The sequence below is a fragment of the Trifolium pratense genome, linkage group LG2 (genome assembly GCF_020283565.1).
Source record: "Trifolium pratense cultivar HEN17-A07 linkage group LG2, ARS_RC_1.1, whole genome shotgun sequence".
NCBI classification, from domain to species: domain Eukaryota; kingdom Viridiplantae; phylum Streptophyta; class Magnoliopsida; order Fabales; family Fabaceae; genus Trifolium; species Trifolium pratense.
This window is the reverse complement of record NC_060060.1, coordinates 43,538,956-43,541,933: the sequence shown is the minus strand read 5'-3', so window position 1 is coordinate 43,541,933 and position 2,978 is coordinate 43,538,956. Positions and strand designations below refer to the sequence as shown.

The window sequence follows — 2,978 nt, the reverse complement described above, 5'->3', positions numbered from 1 at the left end:
TAAGATAAAACTCATGAGAAACGGGAGATTTTCAAATGGGTCTATTTTTGTGATCTATACCGTTACAATAAAATAGTTATAAAAAATAAAATAGCAACACGAATAATTTTAACCGTTACATTTGCATTGGAAATTACAATCCATTTTCTATTTTTTCAGAAAAAAAAACGTCAATTTTTTTTATTCATTGTCTTATTATAAATAGTTAGAGAGTGTTCAACCCAGTCAAATTACACCATTAAATTACTTGCTCCTCTCTCTTGTTCTGTTTGTCTCTCTCAAATAGCAAACATCATTTGTTATGTGTCTTTAGTTTCATCTTCAACGTCAAGTATTTATCCTCTATATCCATTTACATACCCTAAAATCAATCTTTTCTTTTCCTTCAATGGCTAATAATGATTGGGATCTATATTCCATCGTGTCTAGCAACAAAGTTACCACCTTTAATAAACATGCAACAATTTTTGAAACTTCATCTCTACCCCAAACTTCAACCACCATAACCACCACTAATAACATAGTTTCGCCTCAAAACACCACACCTTCTTACTTTAATGACTTCAATCTTACCCATGAAAGTAGTGGAGTTCACATGCCCCCTTCCTCCCCAACCCACACCACCTTTATCCCGATGCCCTCCTCCCCCACTAACATCAACCCCAACACCACCACTGCCATCGCTGATACTAGTTTTCAATACTCATATCAAAATGTTAATTATTCAATCTTCAATGAACAACAACAGATGCAATCAAATGATTGGGATCTTTATTCCATTGTGTCTAGCAACAAAGTTACTACCTTTACTAATCCTACAACAAATTTTGAAACTTCGTCTCTACCCCAAACTTCAACCACCATAACCACCACCAATAACATAGTTTCGCCTCAAAAAACCACACCTTCTTACTTTAATGATTTCAATCTTACCCATGAAAGTAGTGGAGTTCACATGCCCCCTTCCTCCCCAACCCACACCACCTTTATCCCGATGCCCTCCTCCCCCACTAACATCAACACCACTACTGCCATCGCTGATACTAGTGTTCAATACTCATATCAAAATGCTAATTATTCAATATTCAATGAACAACAACATATGCAATCAAATGATTGGGATCTTTATTCCATTGTGTCTAGCAACAAAGTTACTACTTTTACTAATCCTACAACAAATTTTGAAACTTCATCTCTACCTCAAACTTCAACCACCATAACCACCACCAATAACATAGTTTCCCCTCAAAACACCACACCTTCTTACTTTAATGATTTCAATCTTACCCATGAAAATAGTGTAGTCCCCATGCCCTCCTCCCCCACCCACACCACCTTTATCCTGATTCCCTCCTCCCCCACTAACATCAACACCACCACTGCCATCACTGATACTAGTGTTCAATACTCATATCAAAATGCTATTTATCCAATATTTAGCGAACAACAACAGATGCAATCAAATAATTGGGATCTTTATTCCATTGTGTCTAGCAACAAAGGTACCACCTTTACTAATCCTGCGACAATTTTTGATGCTTCATCTCTACCTAAAACTTCAACCACCATAACCACCACTAATAACATAGTTTCACCTCAAAACACCACACCATCTTACTTCAATCATTTCAATTTCACCAATAAAAATAGTGCAGTCCCCATGCCCTTCGCCCCTACTCACACCACCTTTATCCCCATGCACTCCTCCCCCACTAACAACACCACCACCACCACCATTATCCCCACACATACCACTACAACCACCGCCATCACAAATACTAGTGTTCAGTGTTCAAATCACAATTCTACCTTTTTTGATTATCCAATATTCAGTGAACAACAACAGATGCAATCAAATGCTTGCACTGAATTAGAAAAAATGTTAATCAAATATGATTCGACCATCACCACCACCACTACCACCACCTTCACTCTCCCCATTTCCAATACCACTGCTTTCACAATCCCCAAAACCGCAACCACTATCCCTACCGGAACCACCTCCAGCACAACCATTATCCCAACCATCACACCCATTACTAACACAATCACTAGTTTTTATGGTACCAATCAAAATGCTACCTTTTCTAATCTTCCAACATTGATCAATCAACACCAAATTCAACCAAACAACGAAAATCAAGTGTTTGTTCCCAAACCTTACATCGAAACCACAACTGCTGATTTTGATCGTGCATACAACCAACCAATATTTTCACCGCAACCAATTGCACATCCACAACAACCAAAATCCACATCAAGAAAAAGGTAGAGTATATATTCATGTGATTTAATATACTTAAATCATTAATCAATTTATTTTCTCAAAATAATTGAAACATTTTAACATAACATAACTTCGTGTGATTTAAACCCAATTTACCTCTTTTTTTTACAGAAATTATAAAAATAGGGAGACATTGGAGCGCCATATGAGTGAAGAACAACTATCAGAAGATCTGTGGGCATGGAAAAAATATGGAGAAAAAACTATTAAAGGGTCTCCACATTCAAGGTTTTTACACATTCAAAAATCAAAAATTTCCAATATTTTGCTTTTGTTTTATACTAACACTGATAATTTTGTTACCTAATACACACACCCACACGTATGGTTTGAAATAGTTTTTATATTTAGTGATTGCAAACATACCATCTTTTGTTTTCTCCCATGTTTTTTGTTGTAGTCTCCACATCAATTATTTATATTTTGAAATTGATTGATGTAATATTCATTTCAATCCTAATTTTGAGGGAGTAAAATTAAATATTTTACATTTATATAGGTGTGTTTATGATTTTTGATTTTGAAATGCAGGAACTACTACAAATGTTCGAGTTTTGTAGATTGTCCAGCAAGAAAAATAGTAGAAAAAAGTAAAACCAACGAGAACATTTATGTTGTCACTTTTGAGGGAGTGCACAACCATGCACCACCAGAGCGAAAATCCCAAAAAAGTCATAAAAGACAAGATTGA

General features: G+C 35.8%; 1 protein-coding gene across 1 annotated transcript; it reads left to right on the top strand.

The window, feature by feature from the left end:
* The first annotated feature begins 388 nt into the window (after positions 1-388).
* Positions 389-2,978, top strand: LOC123904753 (mucin-5AC-like). Its single transcript, XM_045954378.1, has 3 exons — positions 389-2,268; positions 2,399-2,515; positions 2,819-2,978. Exons 1-3 carry the CDS (start codon positions 389-391, stop codon positions 2,976-2,978), a joined length of 2,157 nt encoding a protein of 718 aa, XP_045810334.1.